Below are 27,599 nucleotides of genomic sequence, written 5' to 3' on the forward strand. Positions count from 1 at the left end.
ACAAAAAAGTAAGATTTATTATGAAGCAATTCAGTTTTGGCACTGCAACCATTTAAGGTGTAGTGTCATTTTTTCATGTCAAAATACTTCGTCCTGTCCCAATTCACTGTGCAGAGGCAACTCTTAGTAAGCCATTCGTAGGCCGACTCTCCTGAAGAGTGTAAACTGTGCATTGCTATCAAAACATTGCTCTGTTTGTTTGACATGTCAACTTCTGACTCAACCAATAGTGTGGGTTTGGGGGTGGGACTAGCTGTTTCTCAGAACGTTGGTAGACAGTGGAGTGTGTGGAAATGTTTAAAAAGAAATTCTAGGTGAAAATAACAGACATTAAGGTCAACAGAGATCCCACATTAACAGCTTTAGTGTCTATGTGTATGAATATTAAATTGGGGAAATTTTATTACTGTTTAGGTCTATAAAAATGATTGTTAAAGGAGAACTCCACTTCCCGAATAACAGTTTACAAATAATTTACTCACGTCCTTGTCATCCAAGATGTTCGTGTCTTTCCTTCTTCAGTCGTAAAGAAATTATGTTTTTTGAGGAAAACATTTCAGCATTTTTCTGCATATAATGGACTGATATGGTGCCCCGATTTTGAACTTCCAAAATGCACTTTAAATGTGGTATCAAACGATCTCAAATGCAGTTGTAAATGATCCCAGCTGAGAAAGAAGAGTCTTATCTAGCATAATGATCAGTTATTTTAATAAAAATAATACACTTTATACACTTTTTAATGCCAAACGCTCGTCTTATCTTACTCTTCCTGGACTGTTTTTGTTCCGGTTCATGACATTTAGGGTATGTCGAAAAACTCCCATCTCATGTTCTCCCTCAACTTTGAATTCGTCCTATATCGCTGTTTTACCTTCTTTGTTAAGGGTGTTTGATTTTCTTTGCATGTTCACTTTGCAAAGACTGGGTCAGAACTTCTGCAGCGATGTAGGATGATTTTGAAATGATTTTTGAAGTTGAGGGAGAAAATACGATTGGAGTTTTCCGACATACACTAACTGTCTTGAGTCAGAATACACAGTTCACTGCCTTTTGGAAGTTCAAGATCAGGGCACCATACCAATCCATTATATGGAGAAAACTGCAGAAATGTTTTAATCAAAAAACATAATTTCTTTACAACTGAAGAAAGGAAGACATGAACATCTTGGATGACAAGGGGGTGAGTACATTATATGTGAATCTTTGTTATGGAAGTGGACTTCTCCTTTAAGCTTAAAGGAATATTTCACTGAAAAATGAAAATTCTGTGATCATTTACTCACCCTCATGTCATTCCAAACCTGTAGGCATATTTTTTTTCTGCAGAATACAACAGAACTTGGGGACCAAACAACTTTGGAGTCCATTTACTTCATTTCTTTACAGACATTTTTCAAAATATCTTACAGTCTTGGAATGATATGAAGGTGAGATGATTACAGAATTTTCATTTCTGAATGAACTACAGTAGTCAATATTTGAAGTGGATCAAAATCTTTCATCAAAGTTGTCCTAAAACCAAAACAATGCCTGTTCTTGTCTTAGGACAACTTTGATGAATTTTTTGATCCACTTCAAATGTTGACTACTGTATATCTTTTAATTTCCTTTGAGAATTTGTACCTGATAGTCTTTCGTCAGGCAACACAGAGTCATCAAGGACCTCAGCCAGTCAGGAAGGGTTCCCTCAATGCCTGAAGAGCAGAACATATCTATGTGCTGTGACATGCTACATGAAAAACACAGTTTAATGAAGCAGTGGAATACATTTCCTTTATTTACCTGTCTTGTTGAACATAGATGTGTGCAGGTCTTGGTTCTCTTCCTCAGTAAAATAGACAGGAAACGTTGTGCATTCCAGTAGAAGCTGACATATGACGGCAAAGGCCTGGCGGCATGACTCCGATATCTCCCCTTTGCTCTTTGACTGGAAATTTCCCATCCACTCCAACTCTGCTGGTCGGTGGTCTTTATCCCCATCTCTAGAAGAACCATGAAGGACATGGATCCTCAGTTTACCAGGGTTGAAGAACTCAGCAAGTCTGTCTTTGATAAGACCCAGGTCTCGACTGCCTTTCCGTTTCAATGGAGACCGTTTACTGCCTTTAGGAGAAGCATTAGAATCAAGCTGATTTGATTCTTCCTGTTTCTTCTTTTTCTCTGGATCCATCACATCCAACAAATGCCTATGAGATAAACAGAGAGAGCAAGTGCAATAAGTATGCATGCTGCACGTAGGGAGCCGGGGCCCTCACCAAACATCCGAGAGGGATTATTTAAAAACATTTAAAATAAGAAAAAAAAACATGATTCTTTTTTTTTTCGTTCTGAAGAACCAGGATTCCCCCCATCTTGAAAAACCTGGATATATGAGGTAGCCTAATCTTAAAAGTGTGACTTCTATGTAATTAATAAAACTTCATGGGCATTTTCAAAAATCAATATACATATTTTCTAGTTCTGCCAAACTTTAAAATAATTTATCAGGTAGAAATTTAATTTTTTTTAGGTAAATCAAAAAAATTTTTGGATACTATTTTTAAAAACTAGTTAGAATGTTAAATTAAATGCCAAATGTTACATTATTGTCACATGACCAGTTGCGAAGTTATCACAGTAAGACATTATTTTGCTTTTTTTAATCTAATTATTCAAAACTGGATATGCAAAATCACATTTTTTGTATATCTGTCATGCTGCAAATGGAAGGTCAAGTCAAGTACAGAGCAGTCTGGAATATATTATTCCTTGCTGTATGTTTTAACTCTATATGTCAAAACTAGTAATTTCTGTGTTCCATGCATACTGAAAATTTGCATATTGGGAAAGCACACAGTACACATTGGACTACCTTGTGATCACAGATGCCAGTATGTCCTGCACACATTTGGACATGTTTTCTATAGTTCCTCCTCTTCTCCACACACCCTCTGCTTCAGAGTTCACACCAAAAGCAGCATCTGATCCATTACGGCCTGGTAGGAGGTGCTGTTCAGATGGAGACGCGCTCAGGCCTAATCCACTGTCTTCAGAGCGCAAAGGAGGGTACGGAGCTACACCTGGCTCTGCCTCCTGTGTCTCCTGTTCATTCACAACGACCTCACTGGAGCTGTCATCATGGTTACCATTCACCTGGTCACTTTCATTGACTTTGTTGTTGCCTGTCATCACAATCTATATTTGTACAAAAAAAGAGACCTTTTAAAACACACATTTCCAAATGAAAATATAAATGGCATTTCAACGTAAACTTTTTATATGTTGTGATTATCATAATGATACACTAAATGTCTTAAAATCTGTGTAAAAATCTACATTACTCTTCAGACATTTGAGGTCAGTATGTTTTTTTTATTCAGTAGAATGCATTAAGTGACAGTCACATGGAATCCTGTTTTCACCACTGAATACAGAGTTTACATCTTGCAATTTTGACTTTTTCTCAGAACATAAACTCGCAAACTCAAGGGGGAAAAAAATATTGATATGTTCTCAAAATTGTGAGTTTATATCTCACAATTCTGACTTAACTCGCAACTGCGTGTAATATAAACAATTCTGATAAAAAAAAGTCATAATTGCGAGATATAAACTTGCAATTCTGATAAAAAAGTCAGAATTTCTCAGAATTTTTAGTTCTTTCTCTTTCCACGCAATTCTGTGAAAAACTGTCACACTTGCGAGAAAAAGTGAGGTAAAAAGTTGCAATTATTATTTATACTTTTTATTCAGTGGCAGAAATGGCCTTCCATTGTTACAAACAAAATCTTTTTCAAATAAATGCAGTTTTTTTTTTTTTTTCTAATTTTCTATTCACCCAAAAAAAGTATCAGTTTTCACAATATTATGCAGTCCAACTGTTTTCAACCCTTATAATAATTAGAAACGCTTCCTGATCAGAAAATCAGCATATTAGAATGATTTCTGAATGATCATGTGACACTGAAGACTGCAGTAATGGCTGCTGAAGATTCAGCTTCACCATTGTTATTTTAAATTGTAGAAATGTTTTAGAATATTACAGTTTTTACTGTATTAATAATAAATGCATGCTTGGTGAACATTATAGAAAAAAATCATACAAACCACCAAACGTTTCAACTATAGTGTACAGTAAACCTGATCCATCATACCTGTGTTTGCTCTAAATCTTGCGTCTGTGATTCGGCCTCCATGTCCATATAAACCACTGGCATCTGGATCTTACTGAGCACTTTAAAACATGCCCTCATGGCCTGCGTGAGCTCCGGTAGGCTAAGAGATGTCATGTGACTACGCAGTGACTGCAGCATGCTGCCCAGCATCTGTGGCAGGTATTGCGTTTGAATCTCTGCATAGAGTTCCTAATAAGAAAGCCAAGAAGAGTAATGAGACCAAATTACCAAAGATTTGAAAAAGGTTTTCCAAAGATGAATCACCAGATCATACCAAAGGAATAACATCCAACAGGAAGATAATGAGCGTTGAGAGTTCAGTCACAGAGGAAGGGCTACTCCATTCTTTAGATGGATGCTTCCCAGCTGGATCACTTGATGAGTTAAGAAACAACCACAACACTAGGCATTATCACATCATCTCATTTATATTCATGAAATGCTGTTTATTATAAATTTGTGTGTGTTTACCTAAGACAGATTTGGAAAAGCCTTGTCATGTAGTCCCAAAGATAATTGCTGCTCATGGCACCCACAAGCATATTGACGGTTTTTATGATCTCAGAGGAATTTTTATTCTCCTTGATTTTACTACACAGAGTGGACAGTCAACAATCAGAAACAGAATTCATCCAAAAAAAAAAAAAATCTGTCGAAACACAAATTAAGATATTTTTGATGAAAATCGAGAGCTTTCTGACAGCAACGCCACTACCACATTCAAGGCCCAGAAAGGTAGTAAGGACATCAATAAAATAGTCCACGTGACATCAGCGGTTCAACCTTAATTTTATGAAGCTACTAGAATACTTTTTGTGCACAAAGAAAACAAAACTTTAGTTAACAATTTCTTCTCTTCCATGTTATTTTTGTTTTCTATTTGCACAAAAAGTATTCTCGTAGCTTTATAAAATTAAGGTTGAACCACTGATGTCACATTGACTATTATAATGATGACCTTACATGTGCTGCTGTCTACGCAGGGTCAGAAAGCTGTCAGATTTCATCAAAAATATCTTAATTTGTGAACAAAGATGAACAAAGGTCTCTGAAGGTTTTTGGAACGACATGAGTGTGAGTAAAATGAGCATTGATTCCTTCTTTCTAACCTGTTAAGTTGGCTGCCACTGAGGTTGGAGTTGAGATTGTCCTCTACTAACATCACTTTACAGTAGCTGTAAAAAGCTCTGACCACCTCCAGCAATACATCAGACAACACCAATGGCCCTGCGTGAGAGAATGCGGAAATATAAATAATTATGTAAAACAGGTCCAAAGTAAAGCATTTTACAATTTACTTTACCTATTTCAGGTTTGTCCAACAGGCTAATGATGATGCGAAATGGTCTGAGATACTCTATTAGATTGTCTGGGTTGGCTTCTATATCTTTCTGCTTCAGAATATTCACCACAGCCTATGAAGAAAATGTCAAATATGAGATGAGATCACCACGCATATACAGAATGCACACACTAACATACAGAGAATGTAAAATGTGAACTGCAATTCTAATTGAAAAGCTCTACTTTGATACACTGTTGTTATATAATGTAATTTGAGACGGGTGAGTGTGTGTAATCTTCTATACCTGCACCAGTAATTCTCTGGAGTGTGTACTGAAGTAGAATGCAGTGTATTCCTCCACAGTGTTAAAGCGACTGGAGTCTGCAGCCACCATTCCTCCTTTGATGTCTAAGCCTGACAAATAAAAACATATAGAAATACTAAGAAAACAACTGCCATAAAACTTACTATTATCTTCTATAGAATCACTCATTCAATATTTTTCAATTTTGGGCCAAACTATTATTTTAGTGGATAAATGACATTTATTTTATTAAACAGTATTTGTGTGGTAATCTATAATTTTCTGGAAATCTGTCAGCGGTACCAAGCATCCATGCATAGAGACGTCGATTCAGAGACATATCTCTCCTGAGCAGGGTGAGCGAGGCAGCAGACACCACACTGATCATCTCATCTTGATTTAATGGAATGGCACATTTCTCAGGATCCTAAAGATAGGATTATTTTAACAAAATGTTTCACGGCTAGGCTGGGACAAGTTTATTTGTGATGACTGGTTAAACAAATATGACCCTGGACCACAAAACCAGTCATAAGGGTCACTTTTTTGGAAATGGAGAATTATACATCATCTGAAAGCTGAATAAATAAGCTTTCCATTGATGTATGTTGATTTGTTAGGACAGGACAAAAAAAAATCTAAATATTGAGAAAATCGCCTTTAAAGTTGTCCAAATGAAGTTCTTACCAATGTATAATACTAATCAAAAATTAAGTTTTGATATATCTACGGCAGGAAATTTACAAAGATTCGTCATGGAACATGATCTTTACTAAATATCCTAATGATTTTTGGCATAAAAGAAAAATAAATAATTTTGACCCACACAATTTATTTTTGGCTATGGCTACAAATATACCCGTGCAACTTAAGACTGGTTTTGTGGTCCAGGGTCACAAATATAGATGGAAGTGAAGAAAGAACCAAAAGAAAAAGAAGGATAACCTGGAATGTTGTGAATGGGAAGAAGTAGAGAAGGATTTCCAGCATGTTTCTCTGGACCAGAACATTAGAGTCTTGTAAGGCCAGACAAACAGCTTTCACCTAGAGCAGGGAGATGGGGAGGTGTACATTTCAGTTACGTAACTCCTTTAAAACAACAGACCTTAGTCAGAGTAGACGCCATGTGTAATTTAAACCGATTAGTTTTGAAGAAATAAAGTATAGTGTGTAAAATACATACTCACCACCAGTCTGTGGTCTGTCCCAAGCATATACTTCTGTTCTCGAGCAGAGAGTGAGTGGTCAAAGTGTGCGACAATGAAGAGGGAGGCTGGGAGCCGTACCAGAGGACATATAAGCACTGAACCCCACAGCGCTCCATAAAACACAGACTGACCCACCAACACGGACAACTTCACAAGCAATGCATCCGTCCTAAGACAGGAAGAAAGACAGTTACAATATGAATAATAATAAGTGCTATAATGATAATGCAGCATTTTCTTAAAGGGACAGTTCACGCAAAAATGAAAATTCTGTCATTAATTAGTCCCCTTCATGTCGTTCCAAACCTGTAAGACCTTCAGTTCATCTTCAGAGCACGAATTAAGATATTTTTTAAAAATTTGAGCGATTTTTGACCCTGCATTGATAGCAATGGAACTACCACGTTCAAGTTGAACCACTGATGTCACACAGACTGTTTTAACAACGTCCTTACTACCTTTCTGGGCCTTGAACGTGGTAGTTGCATTGGTCAGAAATCTTAATTCGTGTTCTGAAGATGAACAAAGGTCTTACGGGTTTGGAACGACATGAAAGGTGAGTAATTAATGACAGAATTTTTATTTTTGGGTGAACTACGCCTTTAACATTAAACTGGTTATGTATTATTTGAGGCACAGTTGTAGTGAAAGCAACAAAGGACTTCAGGGCATAGTAGTATGTTGTAAAAATATTAGGAAAGATTAGGATGAAATCTCTGGAGTGTCAGCATGAGAATCATTTATTGATGTCTGGTGTTAGGTTGCACCTTTCATAAACCTCAGCACCCTCCTCCAGTCCTGGCAGTAGGCCCATGATAAAGGCCTGCAGGCTGGGTAACAGAGCCCTCTGAAGAGGCAGGAAATATCGCTCGTACAGCGTCAACAGAACTGGCTTCACTGACATCGCTGCATGTCCCAACAATGGGAACAGACCTGAGCTGTATACACATGAACACACAAATACCACCATATCAACCTTTGAAAATTAATCTCACTAATTTTTGTTAACAATATGTTCAGGTTATATTTTGAATATTTAAAAAAAATTAAAACGTGTTTGCCAATTTTGTATCAATTTTCATTATTACAATAAAAAATACATTCATATTATTATAAGATACTATTAATTTACTTAAAATATTTTTACTATTTAAAACAACTGTTTTCTATTTAAATATATTTTAAAATGTAATTTATTCCTGTGATTTGCTGCTCAAAAAAACATTTATTATTATTACGTTGAAAACAGCTGAGTACATTTTTTTCAGGTTTGTTTGATGAATAGAAAGTCCAAAAGAACAGCATTTATCTGAAATAGAAATCTTTTGTAACATTATAAATGTCTTTATCATCACTTTTGACCAATTTAAAGAATCCTTGCTAAATAAAAGTATTGATTTCTATAATTTGGACCTTAAAAATGTACTCAACTGTTTTAAATATTGATAATTATAAAAAATTGTTTCTTTAACAGAAAATCAGCATATAAGAATGATTTCTGAAGGATCATGTGACACTGAAGACTAGAGTAATGATGATGAAAATTTAACTTTGATCACAGGAATAAATGACAGTTAAAAATATATTCAAATAGAAAGCAGCTATTTTAAATAGTAAAAATATTTTGGATCAAATAAATGCAGGCTTCGTGAGCAGAAGAGACCTCTTTAAAAAAACACTAAACTCTTACTGTCCAAAAACTTTTGACTGGTACAATGTACATTTATATAACTAAAAACTAAAAACTAAAAACATATTAACTTATGCTGATATTAATACAAGTTAGTAATATTCATGCATTTAAAAACAAAACGTAACGCAGTAAATGCTTATTTGTCATGAATATGGAAAAAATGTATTGATTTTCTATTTTTTTTTTTTTTTTTAATGTGACCTTCACATTTTTATGTAGGATTAACCAAGTGTTTATCTTTGACACCAACCTGTATATGAAGAGATCCTTGGCTAGCCATTTTGTGCCAATGATTTTGAAAATGACCTCATAAGTCTCAAGTGCTTTGAGATGGACACCGCTGGGCAGGGCAGGATGCAAACATTGAGCCAGACGCTTCCCAATGATCAGCCGCCGTGGTAACAGTGAGTACTTTAAATTACTCTGGAGAGCCTGAGAAACACAAAGAGTGGAAGAGCAGAGCGAGTTGGACAGTGTAAATAACTGCAACATTATACTGACTGGTCAAAGATTTTAAATGACTATCTACATGTATCTATATAAACCTAAAAAAAAATCTAACCATATTTTTTGAATGGTAGTATTTAGTGGTTGAAAATTATTGCACACTACATACACATACTATACCACCAAAACAAGGCTAATTGTAGATTGATTATATCAGTAAAATAAAAATCATGAAAGCTAGTATTCACACATGGTAGTAACAGTCTTTAGTTATCATCCATGTCACTAGCTTTCCACTCTTTAACACATATCTCACTCAGCAACCACATTTGCTGAACAGGTTTCAAACAAGCTACCAACAAGAGCTCAAAGGAGGAACTAGGCCTAGTTTGTTATTGCACGGCACTTGAAACATGTTTTACAACACATAACATTAATTATGTCACCTGATACACAAAGCCAACATACTTGGAGTGTGTTAAAAAAAAAGAGAGACTGTTAATCATAGCATCATGTTAGATGTCAAATATCTGAAACAAACACACAAAACCTAAAAGATTCACTCATATACATGCTGTTTTATAACTTGCGTAATATCAGGAAAGTCCCATTAAGCAAACAAGAAAATCACATGCCATGTAAAGAGACAGAGAGAAATTTAAATAAGACGAGTTTTTTTTTCACATCTGCACAAAAACATTTAGAAAGAAATTCAGAGGAGTATTTGCATAAGTGTAAAATAAATTTGTATTTGTTAAAGTATTTGTCTAATCTTAAGGACAGTGTTCACATGTCCTGTTCAAGTTATGCAAATCAGCTGCACTTTGAACTTTTGTGTGATGTGTTTGAGGTCAAGCCGTAATGTTATATCCAACGCCTTTGTTCAACAGGACCGAAGATCATAAAGGAACGTCTCTCACTTCTCTAAAAAAAACTTCAACTGAACTAAGCAAACTTCCTACTGTACTTGCAGAGGGAAGTAAAGCTAAAGTGTGTCTTTTTTAAATTCTAAAATATTTTTCTACTAGTTTCATGTGCAACTACAGGTAAGACATGTATAAATTGGAGCATTTTGAGTTTTTAAAAACAGAAATCAGTAAAGAGCTGAATGAGTTTTTAAACAGTTGCTCATATTGATTCTGTTTGTTTTCCAACTGAAGCAAATGATAACCTTTTGATTTGTTTTTCACCAGACTTTACCTTGTTGAGTTTTCCTAACGAGGAGATGAGATCAGCCCATTCACTAGATGATTCAAAGTTCCGCAGCGCCTTCTCAATGACAGCTGCGTAACTGCGATAACGGTAGTCATTCTGAAGCTCTGCTTCCTCAGGATCCATCATGCCTCAGTCACGTCCCAGCATGCTTAGCATCTGTCTGTGAGACAAAACAGAGAAGTCAAGGAGAAACAGAAATCAGGAGAAATCCTCATGATTGTGCAAAAAAATAAATGCATCATAAAGTAAGGTGAAATCCTTGCTAATGACAAATAACTTTTTATATAGAAATGTATAAAAGGTGAATAGCTAAAGTGGTGCATGCTAAGGTAAGAGTAAGTCTGAACAAACCACTAACCTTAAGTATTAGACTGCGTGCTGCATACATAAATTACACTTCAAATCATTTGTGGCTTATTAAGGAGACGTGTGCTACTCTTCTAAGCAATCAGGCTTATGAGTTTTACCTCACGACCGATACACGGATGAAAAAAAAAATCAAAAATCAACAGTATATGGAAAAAGAGAACCACAAAATTTGTCTCTAATTTCTGGGAACTAAATAGTTCCCAGAAATTAGAGACAAATTTTGTGCTGAAATTGAAGCAAACCTAAAAGCAAGAAGAGAGCATCTTGTTATTGTGAAATGATGGGGGATTTAAATGATGCTGAACAAAATCGTGCCACAATAAATGGACAATTCCATGTATACCAAGTGCATCTATAACATGACACTATGGAACAGAGTTTATAGTTGTAAACACAGTGCCTGAAACATTGCACACTGCTGTTTAAAGGTTTGGGGTCAGTAAACCTCTGACGTTCACTAAGACTGCATTTATTTAGTAGTTTCTGTCATTTTATGTTTTAAAATGGAATTTATTCCTGTGAGTGCAAAGCTAAATTTACAGCAGTCATTACTTCAGTCTTCAGAGTCATATGATCCTTCAGAAACTAGAAATAACAAGAAATGCACCAAATCAGCATATTCGAATAATGTGTTGATTTGGTGCTCATTGTTATTCCCACAGTTAAAATTGATTAATGTTTTCTGGAAACATTTTAACCTGTATTTTTGATACAGGGAAAGTGCAAAAGAACCCCAAACTGCTCAAACAGTAGTGTAAATGCAATTTATAATTTTCCTGTACTCAATTTCTCATTTATTAAAAACAACAACAAAAAAAACTTTTGAATGGTAGTGTACACATATCAGGGGTGCCTTCTCTGAAGGGAGGCATTGCCTCCTGAAAAAATTGGATGATACTGAAATTGACAGTACAAAACTAAATCAAAACAAGTAGCATATAATCCACTCATTTTTCTAAAGTAATACTGTCCAACAGAGACATCAGCGGATTACAGAGGGACACAGCGTCTCTTTTGCCTCCCCTGAGCTCATTGTTCTCACAGAGGTTCTAATACATGCCATGAATGCAGGGGGTAATAGCAAACTACAGCTGACAAATCACATGAGAGGAGTCATCCATAGCACAAATCAGCCTGAATGAGTCAAAATGGATGGAATAATTGCAGAGCGATGACTCTGAACATAACCACTCTCAGTTAAATGACATACTGACAAAATAATTGCAGTAAATGCACCTGCATTATTCTGTGTTGGCCAGCTCATAAGCAGACATTACAAATAAATACACACCAAAAACAACAGACAGCATAAGATAGATTATGGTCTCTGATTAGATATGGTGACATCTGTTAGCTCTCTGGTGATAAAAGCCCTGAGAACGCACATACATGCATGCAAACACACACTGTAACACTTACATCTGTTTAGTCTGATGCTATGAGCATCAAATGGTTATTTAGAGATTTACAGAGGATTTAACAGACAGAAGCAAGCCCCAAAACACGTGCCTGATAAACACAAATCCACCCAAACAATCTGATTCATGTCTACTAGTGTCTTAATACTACCTGTTCAGCTTTCCGTTCTTATCATCCAGAAATGTACACAACAACTCCCATTATGGATTTAGACTCATTACAGCCCAATTAGTAAACTGCTGGATATCAAGTACTAATTTTAGTTTCGGCACTTCATTGAGACATCAAAGATATTCTGTGTCTGGCAGGGGGAGGCACAAGGCCAATAAAGGAAACACAAACATGCACACAATTATCCTGGCTTATGTTCTTAATATCATCAGCAGCTTACTGTCATTATAAATGCAGCTCATTAAAAATGCCACAAGGCAGCAGTTATGTCTTCAAAAATACACATACACTCTACAAAAAAGGCACAAAAGCTGTCACTGGTACCTGAAAAGTACATATTAGTATCTAAAGTGTACATAATAGCACCTGAAGGGTATAAAATTGTGCCCCAGTGACAGCTTTTGTACCTTTTTTTTCTGAGAGTGTGCAGAATTATAAATATTTAGTAGCATTATGTCTTTACTGTTACTTTCGATCAATTTAATGTGAATAAAGGTATAAGCTGAATTATTAATTATTTAAAAGAAAAAAAAAAAAACTTACTGACCTCAGATTTTCGAATGTTAGTGTAAATGTCATGTAATCACCCATTTCCAGTGCTCAATTCATGCACCCCATACTGTGAACAATCTCTGCTTTCTAAAGCAAGGAGACAGGATTGATTTGTCGGCCACTCTGCAAAGCACATACAAAATCAGCTCTCCCTAGGCCATGTATTTATGGTACAAAGTTGCACACAATGATATTGATCTATTGATCTGGTCATTAATAGTTCTCCTCTTAGCAGCATACCAGTGAAAGCAGTGCACTGGGAGCCAGAGAAATGCACAGCAAGTGGATATAGATGTGCATGTGATAAATAAGTAGACCTTAATTTCAGCAGTTATAAAGGAGGGGTCTCTGCTACACTCCTTTCACAATATTTGAGCAACAGTTTCATTGAAGCAACAGTGAAGCAACACAACATACAGAGCTGTTATGTAACTCAAATCCGTCCTTGTTGCATCCAATGACTTCATGGCTACCACACAGAACATCATATCCATCACATGCATATTCATCCTAAAGAGTATTAAAACATCATTCTTTGACATTTAAACACAATGGACATTTTATATACATGTGGAAGGGAAAGTGTGGTTTTATGCTAGATGTCTGAATGCATTTGCATTTAAAAAAAAAAAAATAATAAAAATACTAAAAAGAAATTAAACGAAAGAAATGCACATTTTTAACAAAACATCTCTTTTGCCGCTAGAACAATAATTTGCAGCATCTGTTATCACATATAAAAGCCAACTCTGTTTGAACTACAGCCATGATTACAGAAATACTATTAGTACAATATGTGCAATAAACTACCTATTAAATTTTATGACATTCATTACAACATGTCATATGTTATTGTGAGAACTGAATGACTCACTCACTGCAGCAAAACAGGATGGTCGACAGATGACAGAGTCTCGTCCCAAATAACCGTACGATTTTAAATAAAGCGATTCTTTAAAAACAGTAAAAGACGAACGCGAAAGAGGAAAGATACGCCATATTAATATTCAAAGCTGTAGCCAGCATAAATCGAATCGCTCAGCTGATTTCCACCAAACAGTTCATTTGTGTACACTTCCTGATGGGCGGAGGGGGACGAACCATGCGGCGATGACACGGGGGTGTGGCGGTGGCATATATTATTGAACGCTTTTATTGCGTTTCTTAATTGTGTTGAGTTCGTGTAAAAAAAGATTATTATTTCTATTTATAATGAATTTGTTATCTGTTTTAGTGCTGGGCGAAATCACTGTATTTATTAGACAGTCATATTCTTTGCCAGCTTCACCCCATTCGTTGGTATCTTCCAGGATCTCATCTGTTTACTTTTCTCGCAGCAAGCTGTCACATTTTAAGGCGGCTGACCATCAGTGCTTTAGTGATAATAACGCATGACAGATTATGAAGCATAGATGATGTTTAATACGAGATGTAGCTGGATGACCATCAACTGAAAACATGAAAAGATGAATAGAGACTGTCAGACACTTATATATATTAATGTCACATATATAGTATCTACCATTCATTTTTATTTATTGAAAAATAAATTTTTTTTTTTATTCAGCAATTATGCTTTATCAAAAGTGAGAGAAAATTAATAATGTTATAAAAGACTTACATTTCAAATAAGAAATGTGTAACATATTTTCACTGTTTTCTGCAGATGCACCGCAAACACTTGTCTTAATTTGGTTTGCAAATTAAGGTTTCAGTAACGAAGCACTTATGACTGCTTGAAAAATGACAGTCCAGATACTGAATAGTATAGGTCAATAGGTTTCCATTTATCTTATGTGGTTATGCAAAGCAGCTTTTATCCTGCGACCTGTTTGAGTTCTGAACTTGAAGATAACACAGAGGTCTGCACTCTTATTTTGGGGTTAAAACTTGTTAGATATGCCAGGAATATTAAACATTTTGCACAGGACAGAAATAAAAAGCTCATCTGAAATGAGAAACGAGTACCATTTGAGTACACAAACTCCATGTACAAAATTTAGCAGGCAAAAGTCTGCACTCTTATTCTAGGGTTAAAACTTGTTAGATATGCCAGGAATATTAAACACTGTGCACAGGACAGAAATAAAAAGCTCATCTGAAATGAGTACCATTTGAGCACACTGATCAAACTCCGTGTACAAAATTTTGAGTTCCTGGCGCCCTCTTCTGTTTATCATGAAGTCAAAATATTAACTAGAGAAAAACGCTTGGTATGACAATGAAAGCACAACTATTTCAACTAAAGTTGAAATGTATTAATCAAGGGATAATTTAGATAATTATCTATTTCTAATCTTGGTATTATTAATGAAACAAATAGTAAAGTCAGCAGATAATCTTAAAACCTACTTAAAACATTTACCCCCAGTTTCATGGGGGGTAAGGTTTTAATATTAAGCCTAGTGCCAGGCTAAAATGCATGTCTGAGCTGTTTTAACTGAAAGAAATACATTAGTTTCATTGTTATGCATTAAAATGCACACTAGTACTGTTTTTACCTAAGGAATGTTTATAAAAGCTACTTAAATGTCCTAATTGAACTATGGCCTAAACCTGACGTCGAAACTGGACCTTAGAGACCAAAATGTTTAGCAGGTCAAGGTAAAAATTAAATTTATAAAAACCAAAAAAGGGACCCAATATAAATATAGTGTTGCTAATGCAAAACCCAATTTTAGTGTTTTACCCTCATCATTTTTCCACAACAATTAGAGCATGAATTTGTATTAGCACCCGCACACTGTGTTTTAGTTTAGGTTCTGTGGTATTTAGGTCATTAAAGATGGTATCATGTCATATTTCTTTAAACAACATATTTTAAAAATAACACAAGTTTAAATGTTACATAATATTTATTTTGAACACAACTGGACAAGGTCATTCAACTACACAATAGCAGAGAGAGGTTGTTCTTTCTTCATCCCCTGAATCTTGATTTGATTAGGTCTGGTCAGTCCACAGGACTTAGGTCTCTCTGATCAGCTTTGTGAGCTTCTGGATCTTTGTCTTGGTAGACATGTCCACATACTTATCACCAATGCTCACGATCATGCCCCCAAGGATTGAGGGATCAGACTGTGAGGAGGAGGAGGAAGAAAAACATATTAGGCATCTGTATTACATTACAATAAAAATAAGAAATCCTTTTGACAAAAACAATTATTTATTGTTCAATTTCACTAGGATGAGGAATCGACAAAACAAATACGAGCAAAAGACATTAAAGGTCATTTTCGAAAGGTTTTGGCTAATTCTAACTCAATGAGTAGGAACCATTTGCCACTCTTTCTCGGTTATGATACATTAGAAACGATGCAAAAAAAAGACTGATCAACTTTAGTGAAAAACAAATCAAAACATTATGCTGACCTGAATAAAATAAATATGTACTCATTTTCAAATTAGCACTTCAGAATAAAATGAAGCGCACTCTTTAGTACAAGCCCTCTTACCTTGGTCTCAAGTTTGATGGTCTCTCCCTTTGACAGGAAACCATTCAGTGCCACCTTCAGCTCTGCAAGATTAGCTTCATCCAGTGGCTGTTCATAGACACAAAGGTTTAATTCAAAACTTTGTGGAAAGCAAATTCAAAACCTTCTATGCAGACCAGAAAATCTTTTAAAACAAGACTTTAACAGGGTGTACAAAATGAATGCACAAATATAAGTATTTGTGCATAATTGTCCACAGGGCTTACCTGAGCGGTGGTGACTGAACATGTGACCTCTCCTCTGTGGGCACTCATCATTTTGCCAAAGGCTGTGATGACATCAGGGGTCAAGGTCAAGCGGCCATTTTCTGCTAGGACATCTGTAAACAAAAATGATTGTAAATATTCATAGATAATACACTTTCAAATCTATAAAACAGTCCCATCATTTTTTAAATGCTACTACTATCAATGCTTTTTGAATATAGGTCTCTATTCTACAGATATTTTAGTTAAGTGCAAACTTGTAAACTCGACTTGTATGTTTATATTTAATCGTATCAATTTTCATTGAATCCACCAGAGTAATAATGAGAATAATGGCTGATCAGAAAACTCACTGATGAGGTTGATGGTGATCGGGGAGAGTTTTGCCTTGGTCAAAGCATCAATGAAAGTCTTCTGTTTGACACTGCGCTTGACATGAGGGTTCATCACGATACCTGACAGCTTAGGATCCTTAATCAGGCTCTAAGAAGTCAGAAAATGAAAGGTGAACTATTGAAGCATTATGGGAAACAAGCAGAACGAAGACTGAAATCCACAGAGAAACTCACAGTTACACGGCCAAGTTCCTGTTCGACCTTATCGAGACTCTTCTGCTTGCTGGCAGCAGAGAACAGGGCAGTAGCATAACGACCCTCCACCCCATAGACCTGGATAGGGGGCTGAAAAAACATACTATGGTAAGAATACAGCATGCATAAACATACAGTGTGTAGTTACAGTGTGCATAAACAAAGAAATTTATATATACATGTACAAAAATGTGTAACTAAATTGTGCATTTGACCAAAATACCATAGTAAACACCAATCATATATTAACATGGGACATCCTGTGTTGTATAAAACACCATGTTTTAGATATTTTAGGTGAAACTGTGGTTACAATTTTATCTTTTGCAAGGGGTGCAAGAGATGTGAAACATATTTTTTTTTCCTTGCTATGAAAATGTTACTGTTTATATACTGGCACGAATTAATTTTCTTACCTTGACAAGTTTTGCTGCTGGCCGGATCACAGAAGTGCTAAATTGACGCACCTGTAGAGAGAAAATCAGAATAACTTTAATGCAATATATTTTTTTAAACAAATACAACACTCTCAATGACACGACCTGGTCAACCTATGCTCGTAATTTTAATAGTGTCACTCAATGCCTCCCACAACCAAGTAACGTTAAACTGCACCATACGATCACTTATACCGGTTTTAAAACGCATGTCCTATAGCATTTGTTAATCTTACTTGTGCATGCGGGGAGCAGAAACGCACCAGGCTTTTTTCAGATAAAACTAAATTAATTTATTTCGCAAAAACACAACTCAAAGGAGAGACGCTAACGAAAATTAAATTATTAGGCTTCTACAAGAGCACACGGTTTGAATGACTACATGTCGCAAATAAGAACTGGCTGTCAAGGCCTCGATTAGTTATCACAAAAATCGTTTTGTTTCGACTGGTCAAATCATTTCAGTTCCCAAAGATTACATATATCTAACTACACAAAACCAAACAGCTCGCGGTTTTACATAGAAATACCAAGGTTTTTTAGAAAGTCATACCTGCAGCCCAACTCCTATCGCTGCCATTTTCTCCTGCGACTGTGTAGGTCAAAAGCAGTGCGCGTGCGCGTAAGTCTGGGAACAAATACGCAAGAACTGCGCTTGTGCATTGTGGGAAATGTAGTTAGTCACATCAGTGGAAAATTACTCTGAAAGATGATGGGATACTTAACAAATAAAACGTTTGGAAACTTAATTCCAAATACGTATATATAACGTCCCCTTTTTAGTATTATTATTATTATTATTATTATGAATAATAATACTATTATTTTACCTTGTATGAATCAACTTGTTTAATAAAACGTTTTAAGTTAAAGCCTTAACCTATTTGTTATGTATATTAAGCAGCATAGCATTCATCTTAAATCTGGTGGCCAGTCCAAAATCAAATCAATTTAGGTTTACCAAACCTGATATACTGATTTGAATCTTGTATTGTAAAGTGATCAAGGTCATTGCTGACTGCAGGATTCCTTTAGCACATCTTTATTAATTTCACAGTCTAAAAAAAGATGTGTGCCCTCATTCATAAATTACATCACCTCACCTCAGTTGATTTGGAACAATACCTTTATCTTACGTTCTGCAATTTAACTGCACCGCACTTTTTCATCTATTTATTTTCTGTGAGGACAGATGCAGCTCAACCCATGAGCAAGTAGGTCAGCTGCGTATGACATCATGTCACAAATTTATCTTTTCACCCAGATACAGACTATTGATAAGGGTATAACATAAGCAATGAGCAATTGTGTTTATTTATGTGTTTTATGTCAGGTGCACCTGTGGAATGAGCAGAATGATCCTTGTGAATCTGTTAATAGACTAGAATTTGCTAATTCCTAATGATGGAAGGCTTTACAATCCATGCTGACTGACATGATAGCATGCATACAATAAAACTAAGGTAAACAAATCTAGTAAAGAACATTCTTAATGAGCACTGTAAACCCCACTGCTCATGAACCTTATGGTGAATTTCCAGATTGTTCTGCTGACAGCAAAACCTAAGAGGCTTAAATTTAGCCTTTCCACTGACTGCTTCTTCTTATATAAAAAGAGGGCGATTTCTAGTAGTTTCCAAAATTAAGGGACTACAAGAGGTGATAAGTCATGAAACAAAGGCCCTTACAAGACAAGCTCTTATGAGATGCAATAGGCGTGGTTAAATATGCAAAGTACCCCCATGTCCACGTCACGTTTACAAACCACGCACAAGGGCGTTTACAGCGGAAGATAAGGAGTTGATGTACGTTTATAAAAGCCGCGTTTGAGTCACCATTCATTCCGAAGAAATGAAATCTTCCATTTCTGAACTTTTAAAGCTCTCTTCTGACAACAAACTTATTCTGCATCCTTCCGCGTTGAAGCTGTCAGAAACTGATGTAGGTGATCACTTCGCTCGGAGCTCTTCCTTCATTCCACTAACACGCGTTGATCAGTTCTTTGCTTCAAGACTTCATCATGAAAATGGTAAGTTGTATCTCAAGTGTAACTACTGTATTAATCAAACAGGAATTTTGAAGGCAACCAAACCAAGAATCCGTGCAAACACGGAATTGTAAAGAGACTGCATTTGTTGCAGCATACAGATGCGCCATATTTGAAAAATTTCGTCATTTAGTAGTAAATACGTGAAAGATAAATAATAAATAGATTTCTAAAATGCTGTTTTTCGTCTTGAATTACATGGGTAGTTAATTTAAAATTAATTTAAAACAAGGAGGCGTGACAGCTTGATCACCATTCACCTCTATTATTTAGCTTGCATGAATGGTGATGGAGGCTGTTCGTAAGAGGTAAAGGTTTTGGGGGTGAGTAAAAAAATGACTGTGTTGGTCGCTATTAAAATTATTCAACATAAAGCATCGTTCTTTCCGGCGAGCGGTCCTTCTAGAAATTTCGCAGGAGTCGCAGTGGGTTGGTGGGGCAGCTTGTTATCCTGTCACTCAATGTCGTAAAATTCCACTCAGAGCGAATCGATACACGACATGAGTATCAATAAGCAGTGCAATAATGCAATAACAGTGTAATAATTTTGAAGCAGGGTAGATTTAGTCACACAGGTTTAGATCTTTGTCCTGTATTTACTGTCAGCTCTTTTTGTTTATGTTATCTGTTAAAACAAATAGTCGTTGCCATTGGATGCTCGAGCACATTTGAGGTTGTAGTGAGGTAAGTTGGCTGCAAGTGGAAAATTTCCTCTTTGCCCACCCCTCCTCCTACCAAGTCTCTTTTCTCTTTTTTTCTTGGCCAACCAGAGGATCTGTAAGGAGATTATCCCAGTCTGGCTGGTTGTTGTTAGATTTAAAGGGGTAAATAAAGGGATCTGATGTTCATTCAGAAATGAAAATCATGTCATAATTTACTCCTCCGTTTTGAGACTCTTTCTTGGAGATGTTAGGCAGAATATTTGTGTATTTTCTATACATCACACGTAATAATGACCAACACTGTCATCTTTTTTTTGTTCCACGAATGACATGAGGTCAGTAAGTGATGACATAATTAGGTTCTCTGTCCCTTTAACACCTAGTTTACAGTACTGACTTAATATTTTGTCATTTGTGATGTGTTGTCAGTTATGATAAATTTATAGCAACGCCGATGAGCAAATGCAACCTGATAACATCAGCACAGGTTGTGTCATACAATTACAGTATCATGTGTGATGGTTGTGTTCTGATACATAGATAAGGCCATGACGGAAAAGTACAGGTGTAATCGTAATACGTGTACAGTTTCAATGCATATGCACATGTCTTAGAAATATGTATAGGTGAAAATCTATGCAGAGCATAACCTACCTGGTTTATAAAAAGCTTGAGCTATGAAAAGCCCAATATTTTTCTCACTGTATGGATTTAACCTAGATAGGCAATAAGAGATTTTCTTTGGTACGGGTTGAGCTGTAATGTAAGAGGAATAGAGCTGGCATTGTTCTGACAGCATAAATCAGTTGCATATGTGATCTGCAACTTAAATGAGTTACAGGACCCATTTCACAGTAATACCAATAGGTGGCAGTAGTCATTTCGTATTGACATTCCTTGAGATTTTTTTTTTTTTTGGTTATTGGCATTACCATCGGTAGTTTGTTACGATTGATGACTTTTAAATCTTTGTTTCTCATTTCTGCTTTAAACCTTAACATTAATAGGACCGAACTGTTTGGATAGTTGTCAGGGCTGTTGCAGTCTGACCTTTAGCTTGCTGTTAGATGGGATTTTAAGCTAGTGGTTAGAATCAACCAGTGTAGTGTTATGCAGTAATCTGCCCTGTGATTCACAAGGACTTAGTGCCTGAAGTCCGAGTTGGTATAGTTTTCAGATGGCAGAGCAGTGGATTGGGAACTGATGGCACATTTGCGTATGTCTATGTTATGCAAGCAATAAAACCATTTACAAAATGTGAGCTGAATTCTTATACATGTTCAAAGTGAGGGCTAAACAAATTTGGGATAAACGGTTGTTTTCATAAGGATTAAAAGGAGTAAATGATTATTATAATGATTGTTTGTTGATGCCATTCTATTATCATATATTTGAAAATAGAGTAAGTGAATTAAACAGTGTTTTTATTGCTTTTATTAATTTCTTCTAAGGATGCACTAATATTAAAATTCTATATGAATTTAGTCAGTGTGACATTATAATGTATAGTTATATTTAGTTATATTTTGAGATTCGCTGAGGGTTGAATTTAACAGTGTTTTACAGTGTTAAGTTTTTCTAAATGCAAAATAGGGAAAATGAGCAGATCCAATATTGTTCAATACCAATAAATTGATAAAATGTTATCTAATCTGGTAATACTATTTATATATTGTGCATTCTTTTTTTTTTTGCCTTTGTAAATGATTGTCAATGTTGTAAATAAAATCTTTATAAAAATGCTTTTTCCTGTTTTGTGGTGATTATAGTCAGTGGCCTGTAATAATGAATGGGATGGGGAAATTCTGTCATCAGCTTTAGTATTTTGATCCACACTTGATCTAATGCATGCCCTGTTTCTCTCTCTTTCTTTCTGTGTTTGCTGTCTTGCAGGAATGTAAACTCTTGCCATTTCTAGACCAGAAGCCAGAGACATCCTCCCCAAAATAACTCTTGTGCTTCATGAGAGCACCGTTGGATTACCAATCAAATCAAAACCAAACACAAACCAAATAGAAATCCATCTGACAGACGGCGGATGCATCAGTTTCCTTCTAGAAAGACAGCAAACCAAAGGAATAAGAGATTTTATGTGCTTTTGCTTGCATTTTTACCCAAATTTTTTTAGACAATTGCATTTTGAACTTTCATAACAGCTTAAACATGTTAAAAACGGGACCAGCGATGGAGGCAGCGGATATTGCAGTTGTAGCACTTTATTTTGTTCTCGTGCTCATAATTGGTCTGCTCACCATGTGGAAGGCCAACCGTAGCACCGTCAGCGGCTACTTCCTGGCTGGTCGAACTATGAACTGGGTGGTGATTGGTGCCTCGCTGTTTGTCAGCAACATCGGCAGTGAGCATTTCATTGGACTTGCTGGTTCTGGTGCAGCCAGTGGTTTTGCAGTAGGCGCCTGGGAGTTCAACGCCCTCCTGCTTCTGCAGCTGCTCGGTTGGGTGTTCATCCCAGTGTACATCTACTCTGGAGTTTACACCATGCCAGAGTACCTCTCCAAGCGCTACGGGGGCAGGCGGCTAAAGGTTTACTTTGCCGCCCTCTCACTTCTGCTGTACATCTTTACCAAACTCTCAGTGGACTTGTACGCAGGAGCTCTTTTCATCCAGGAGTCTCTTGGCTGGAACCTCTACCTGTCAATCATCTTGTTGATCTCAATGACCGCCTTGTTGACAGTAACCGGTGGACTGGCTGCCGTGATCTACACGGACACTCTACAGGCCGTGCTCATGATTGGCGGTGCAATGACCCTTACTATCATCAGCCTGGTCAAGGTAGGCGGTTTGGAAGGGGTGCGGGAAAAATACATGGAGGCGATCCCAAACGTCACAGCCATCCTGGCTAACAGCAACTTCAGCTTCCAGTACACAAACTCCTGCCGAATCCATCCCAAGCCAGATTCCCTCAAGCTCCTACGAGGGCCGCTGGATGAGGACATCCCTTGGCCAGGGTTCATTTTGGGTCAAACGCCCTCATCCATTTGGTACTGGTGCGCTGACCAGGTCATCGTCCAGAGAGTGTTAGCCGCCAAGAACATCGCCCACGCCAAAGGCTCTACGCTTATGGCGGGAATGCTTAAGATCCTTCCCATGTTCATCATTGTTATTCCAGGAATGATCTCAAGAATATTGTTCCCTGATGAGCTTGCATGCATCGGACCAGAGCACTGCTTGGCTGTGTGCGGCAGTCAGGCTGGCTGTTCCAACATCGCCTACCCTCGGCTGGTCATGACCGTGATGCCAGTGGGTCTCAGAGGGTTGATGATGGCTGTGATGATCGCCGCCCTCATGAGTGACCTAGACTCGATTTTCAACAGCGCCAGCACCATCTTCACATTGGACATCTATAAAATGCTGCGTGAATGCGCCTCTTCCCGTGAGCTGGTAGTCGTCGGCAGGTTTTTTGTGATATTCATGGTGACTATTAGCATTGCTTGGGTGCCTGTCATTATTGAGATGCAAGGCGGCCAGATGTACCTCTACATCCAGGAAATGGCAGGATACCTCACACCTCCTATTGCCGCCCTCTTTCTCCTTGGAGTCTTCTGGAAACGTTGCAGTGAGACCGGCGCATTTTGGGGTGGCATGACTGGGTTCGTACTCGGCACTACCCGCCTCTTCCTTGGTTTTATATATCGTGAGCCAAAATGTGACCAGCCGGATGACCGGCCGACTTTCATCACGCACGTCCACTACATGTACATTGCCGCTGGCCTGTTTTGGATATCCGGGCTGGTGGCTGTGTGTGTCAGTCTGTGCACATCGCCTCCAGAAGAGGAGAAGATCAAGCGTACCACAATCTGGGGCTTGAAAGAACTTAAGCGCCTACCTGTGACTGAACGAGAGGAAATGTACAAACTCACTAATGGCAGTGGCGACGGTGTTCTAAAGAAAGACGTTCCTGAAGATGTCCAGAAGGAGAGATGTCTTGATGGGGCTGATTTGAAACTGCTTATGCCCTCCCCTTGTGACCAAGATCACATGACCCCAAGCACAGAGGCATCCACACCAATGGAGCTGTATGCCAACGGTCATGCAAATCTTGTAAAACAGAACAATCAAGGCAAGTGTGGAGATGATGAGAGCTGCCTGCAAATGTTTGACTGGATTTGTTGTCACAAGGAGAAAACGTCCGTCGCCGAACCCAAAGTCATTAAAGAAGATGAAGGAGTTATTCGTGAAATGCTTCACGAACCTCCAAAGATCAAGCTCTTATTGAACTTCGGCCTGGTATTTGTCTGTTTGCTGGGTGTTTTTATGTTTATCTACTTCTCCTTGTAATATGCTGATCTTGCAGTACCGTAAGGCCTGTGTGAACGACAGCACATTTATATGAACTATTTGTTATTGCAAGCCATTTAGGGTCTGTAATATTTACAGTGTGGTTTATTTTCTTCCTTTTAGGGACTCTTAAGTATTTTGAATCATACTGATAGAAGTTATTTATTCCTTCACCTTGGCTCTGTCACACCTTTTTGAAAATATTAAGCTATTCTTTGTGGTATGTTGATGACCAAATGCATTACTGAAACTGTAGCTTTTTATAGTTAATATTTGGTTGAGCTAAGGCAGTGATTTTTCAAACTGGTCTGGCGAGCATCCCCAACGCTGCACAATTTGTAGGTCTCTCATATGTGACACACCCATTCCAGGTCTTGCCGTCTACTAATTAGCTGATGAGTTGAATCAGTTGTGATAGATGAGGGAGACACAGAAAATGTGTAGTGTTGGGGGCGCTCGCAGGACCGGTTTGAAAACCACTGAGCTAAGGTAATGTAGGATACACTATTTCTTTTCATTGGTAAATTTTGCCTTAATGTGTGTACTCCGCCAAACCGAAAAGCGGTTAGTTTTTTTCCCACAAGTCAAGTTTTTTTTTTTTTTTTTTTTAACAGACTCATATAATACATAAATATATGAAGAAGTTGTCTTTTATATGTGCATTTGTAATTGTAAGCACACTGTTAAGTCTACCAAATTTCTAAACCTTGACCTCACTTGTAAATTTCTCACTTGTGTAACTGGAGTAGTGTTTCTAAAGTTTTAACGTTAAATTGAAATTGTGAAAACGATCAATTTTCAGTTAGAAAAGGTGAGAAATTTATTATGATGTATGATGATGATTTATTTAAAACAAAAACTTTTGTTTAAAAAGATGCCATATCATTAAGGTGTTGTGCCGTCAAATACGAGTATTTAGGTCCGTACAATTAAATTGTAACTGTAACCGTATGTAAATTGCTGTGTGTTTCTGCACTTTCATGTCTTTGTATTTATAGCTACTTTCATTGGACAAAAAAACACCAAAATGCCTTTTTTGCAGAGCATTTGAGCAAAGCATAAGCTGTAAAGACACTGCTTTGTCTTCATTTTGGGAATATAACATTTACTGTGGAAAAAAAAAAAAAGACTTCCAATATGTTATCGCAACAAAACAACTCAACTATGAAATGCACAGACTGCTAATATGGATGTTACTTAATGACCATTAGAACCGTTACAGAAAAGACTTGAGAACACTGTTATTAATGTGTTAAAAACTGATATCATAACTGATATTATGATATCCCAAAACATAAAGACTGGGATGTCCAGTCTTTTGATTGCTGCGCAAAATAGTATCTTGTTCTTCTAGAAGAAGAATTCGATTGTGGCTGCAGTAACAGGCATTGCCTGTTGTTGATCTGCTGTTGAATGCACTATTTGTTCAGACAAAGAGGAACTGCTGGGTGGCCTTAGTGAAAATGTGACAGCCGTGAGGGATTTTCTAGACAGATTTAACTTATTTTTTTAAGCACAAGTTCACAATGTTGGTTTAATACCTTCAAAAGCTAGTAATTGTCATGAAATGTGACCCAAAGGTGCAACATTTGCAAGTATGTCATAACTCATATCTCATATATCTTGAAAAAAATTCCCCCCAAAAATAAGACGGGGATAAAGACGTTGGAAGGCTATTGTTTTACATTGTAAATTTAAAATCTGTTTAAATCACTGAGTATAAATCAATTTTTGTACAGATAATCTCTTAGGTACATGACTAAAAAGAAAATGTTTAATAGAGATCTGTTCTTTTACATTTATTTTCTCAAAATGAATGGTTTGGTTTTTGACACTTATGGTCCTTGTGAATGTTACTGTGATTCCTATTTTTTTTTTAAAAAAATTTTATCAGTTCATCTTTTTCTAATTTGTAGAAGCCATTCTCAATCTCAGAGTGAAAGTATACAGCCATGTCATTGCTTAAACTGTAGGTATAAAGGTATATTTACAAAGTTTGGGAACTGTTGTAATTGTGTAAGGCCTAATTGATTCAGAGAATTGTTCTCTGAATCAGTTAGATCATCCATACCTGACATGATCTCATTGAATTGACAAAATTGTCAATTTTCTTTTTTGTTATAGACTTTATGCTCCAACAGAACATCATTTAGCACAAATTGAACACTTGGCAGTGTCATACTTTAACTACTACTTGCTTAGGGATGTGGAAGTGGTTGTTGGTTTTGGATACACCACAGATTTTCAAACCAACAACCCAAAGTTTTTGAATAATTTACCCATGTATTTACTAGTGAAATGATGGGGTCTTTTTTTTTTGAAGGCACTATGTTTGTGTTTAATAATGTGAATTTTAATCGACTGTTACGTTTGATTTGATTTAACGTCACACTCTAAGGATACTTATTTTAACATTTTTTTTTATGACAAAAGGGTTTTGTGTTTATGTGGTTTGTTTTCAGTAGCTCATGTTTTACATTTGTATTGAATGGTGTATAGATTCCATATATTTCTGTTGTGATTTTTAGAGTGTGTACATTTCTTATGATCCCTTGTGTTGCAGAAATCGGGCTTTATCGATTCATTGTGATGAGTTCCATGAGCTAAAAAGATGCATATGGAGTTTATTGCTTGCAATCTCTGATCTCATCAGAAATACGAAAATGATTTGTACATTGTACATCTGCTACTTTTATTATCAAAAGTTGCAGATGAATAAAAAGACATTCATTTGAGAAGGACAAACTGTACTTGGTTATTTGACATTAAATCTTCTATATTGTACCATTTACTTGCATGTTGTTGGGTTTTTTTTTTTCTTTAGTTAATTTATCACATTCCAAACAACTGACTCTGTTTTTCCAACTGAAACAGTACCGCATTTCAAAATGAGAGTTTTACAGTCTTGTTCATCTGTCATGCATGGCTCCGTAATGTCTTGTAGAGATGATCATCCTGTCCTTGTAACAGTAATTGACAAAACACTGTCATCAACATACTACATAAAGTTTAGTCCTGTTATCTACTCCATATTCTGCATAAATATG

The 27,599-nt window shown here is 36.6% G+C and overlaps 3 protein-coding genes across 3 annotated transcripts in view; 1 reads left to right on the plus strand and 2 right to left on the minus strand.

Moving 5' to 3' along the window:
• Window positions 1–13,900, minus strand: part of dop1b (DOP1 leucine zipper like protein B) — a 29,586-nt gene extending 15,686 nt beyond the window's left edge. Inside the window, exons 1-16 of the mRNA XM_051102688.1 lie at window positions 13,699–13,900; window positions 10,295–10,469; window positions 8,898–9,079; window positions 7,722–7,892; window positions 6,934–7,123; window positions 6,692–6,790; window positions 6,050–6,173; window positions 5,747–5,856; window positions 5,461–5,572; window positions 5,267–5,384; window positions 4,629–4,748; window positions 4,432–4,531; window positions 4,137–4,346; window positions 2,855–3,177; window positions 1,786–2,189; window positions 1,627–1,697 (exon numbers count right to left, since the gene is read on the minus strand). Of these exons, the coding sequence (XP_050958645.1) occupies window positions 1,627–1,697; window positions 1,786–2,189; window positions 2,855–3,177; window positions 4,137–4,346; window positions 4,432–4,531; window positions 4,629–4,748; window positions 5,267–5,384; window positions 5,461–5,572; window positions 5,747–5,856; window positions 6,050–6,173; window positions 6,692–6,790; window positions 6,934–7,123; window positions 7,722–7,892; window positions 8,898–9,079; window positions 10,295–10,435 (2,475 nt within the window). The 5' untranslated portion in view covers window positions 10,436–10,469; window positions 13,699–13,900. The remainder of the gene's footprint in view (window positions 1–1,626; window positions 1,698–1,785; window positions 2,190–2,854; window positions 3,178–4,136; window positions 4,347–4,431; window positions 4,532–4,628; window positions 4,749–5,266; window positions 5,385–5,460; window positions 5,573–5,746; window positions 5,857–6,049; window positions 6,174–6,691; window positions 6,791–6,933; window positions 7,124–7,721; window positions 7,893–8,897; window positions 9,080–10,294; window positions 10,470–13,698) is intronic.
• Window positions 13,901–15,656: 1,756 nt separating this feature from the next.
• On the minus strand, window positions 15,657–18,199 carry atp5po (ATP synthase peripheral stalk subunit OSCP). Its single transcript, XM_051102681.1, has 7 exons — window positions 18,101–18,199; window positions 17,527–17,577; window positions 17,090–17,200; window positions 16,874–17,003; window positions 16,521–16,633; window positions 16,276–16,362; window positions 15,657–15,898 (listed from the first exon to the last, which is right to left on the minus strand). Exons 1-7 carry the CDS (start codon window positions 18,125–18,127, stop codon window positions 15,788–15,790), a joined length of 630 nt encoding a protein of 209 aa, XP_050958638.1. The 5' UTR covers window positions 18,128–18,199; the 3' UTR covers window positions 15,657–15,787.
• A 1,099-nt stretch (window positions 18,200–19,298) lies between these two features.
• On the plus strand, window positions 19,299–27,343 carry slc5a3b (solute carrier family 5 member 3b). Its single transcript, XM_051102683.1, has 2 exons — window positions 19,299–19,576; window positions 22,150–27,343. Exon 2 carries the CDS (start codon window positions 22,420–22,422, stop codon window positions 24,550–24,552), a length of 2,133 nt encoding a protein of 710 aa, XP_050958640.1. The 5' UTR covers window positions 19,299–19,576; window positions 22,150–22,419; the 3' UTR covers window positions 24,553–27,343.
• The last annotated feature ends 256 nt before the right edge of the window (window positions 27,344–27,599 follow it).

Source organism: Labeo rohita, unplaced genomic scaffold (assembly GCF_022985175.1).
Source record: "Labeo rohita strain BAU-BD-2019 unplaced genomic scaffold, IGBB_LRoh.1.0 scaffold_273, whole genome shotgun sequence".
NCBI classification, from domain to species: Eukaryota; Metazoa; Chordata; class Actinopteri; order Cypriniformes; family Cyprinidae; genus Labeo; species Labeo rohita.

Excerpts from the sequence above, each read along its gene's own strand:
- slc5a3b (XM_051102683.1), top strand. The coding sequence starts at position 22,420 with ATGTTAAAAACGGGACCAGCGATGGAGGCAGCGGATATTGCAGTTGTA.
- atp5po (XM_051102681.1), bottom strand. The coding sequence starts at position 18,127 with ATGGCAGCGATAGGAGTTGGGCTGCAG. Across the intron at positions 17,578-18,100 it reads CGATAGGAGTTGGGCTGCAG|GTGCGTCAATTTAGCACTTC; the intron begins GTATGACTTTCT and ends TTCTCTCTACAG. Across the intron at positions 16,634-16,873 it reads GATCACCATCAACCTCATCA|ATGTCCTAGCAGAAAATGGC; the intron begins GTGAGTTTTCTG and ends TTTTGTTTACAG.